The sequence below is a fragment of the Solanum tuberosum genome, unplaced genomic scaffold (genome assembly GCF_000226075.1).
Source record: "Solanum tuberosum cultivar DM 1-3 516 R44 unplaced genomic scaffold, SolTub_3.0 scf00420, whole genome shotgun sequence".
NCBI lineage: Eukaryota > Viridiplantae > Streptophyta > Magnoliopsida > Solanales > Solanaceae > Solanum > Solanum tuberosum.
The window spans coordinates 348,918-349,961 of NW_006239340.1; the positions used below are offsets into that span (position 1 = coordinate 348,918).

General features: G+C 32.9%; 1 protein-coding gene across 1 annotated transcript in view; it reads left to right on the forward strand.

The window, feature by feature from the left end:
- LOC102583692 (extensin-1) overlaps positions 1-740 on the forward strand; it is a 5,172-nt gene extending 4,432 nt beyond the window's left edge. The window contains exons 3-4 of the mRNA XM_006362773.2: positions 1-313; positions 486-740. Coding sequence (XP_006362835.1) covers positions 1-291 — 291 coding nt within the window. The 3' untranslated portion in view covers positions 292-313; positions 486-740. The remainder of the gene's footprint in view (positions 314-485) is intronic.
- The last annotated feature ends 304 nt before the right edge of the window (positions 741-1,044 follow it).

Below are 1,044 nucleotides of genomic sequence, written 5' to 3' on the forward strand. Positions count from 1 at the left end.
TCAACTCCCATTTACAAATCACCACCACCAGTGAAGCCATACCATCCTGCACCAGTATACAAGTCTCCACCACCCTCAACTCCCATTTACAAATCACCACCACCAGTGAAGCCATACCATCCTGCACCAGTATACAAGTCTCCACCACCCCCAACTCCCGTTTACAATTCCCCACCACCACCAGTGAAGCCATATCATCCTTCACCAACACCACACCATCCTACACCAGTATACAAATCTCCACCACCCCACTATATTTACTCCTCTCCCCCTCCTCCCCACCATTACTAGAAGTGACTTCATTATCTATGAGGTAATTAATATAAACTTAAACTTTCAAAATCATATGACTAAAATGCAATGCAATAATAAGCTGCACAATTTCTTCATGCAAAACATCAATATAAAAACTTATGTTGTCTACTTCTTATTTGGTTATCTTCTACTATATATGTTCTCATTCACAATACTATATTCTTATGCAGGAAAAGCAAATGTTGAGCTGAAAGGAAGGCATTTTCTATTTTCTATAGGCAATGATAAAAGAAGAAAATTAAATTATAGTAAACAATAAGCCCCACAGAAGGCGAAGTTCTTTTGTAGCTTCATGTTATCTAAGTTAGTGATATTGTTTTTGTACTCTATTTTTATATTTTACTAATTTTATGTATTTCTGTATGTTTGTTCGATCTTCTTGCTAAATGCGGAGATTATGAGATGAATAAAATAAGTTATTACTATATGTTTTACCCTTCTCCGTTGCATTTAAACACTATATGTCGCAATAATTAATTTATTGAGATATATAAAATATCTGAAGATTTGTGATTTAAAAGAATAATTTTGAATCATTGAAATAGTAATAGGCCCATATAAAGTGGAGCTTATAATTTAGAATATAAGTTTAAGGTGATGCCAATCTGATCTAATCAATTAAAAGCCCAATTTTAGCATGGGAAGGGTAGTAACATGTGATTCTATTACTTATGTTTTATATTGTATTGGATTATATTATTTTGATTTTGGATTTTTATTTTTTTGTCA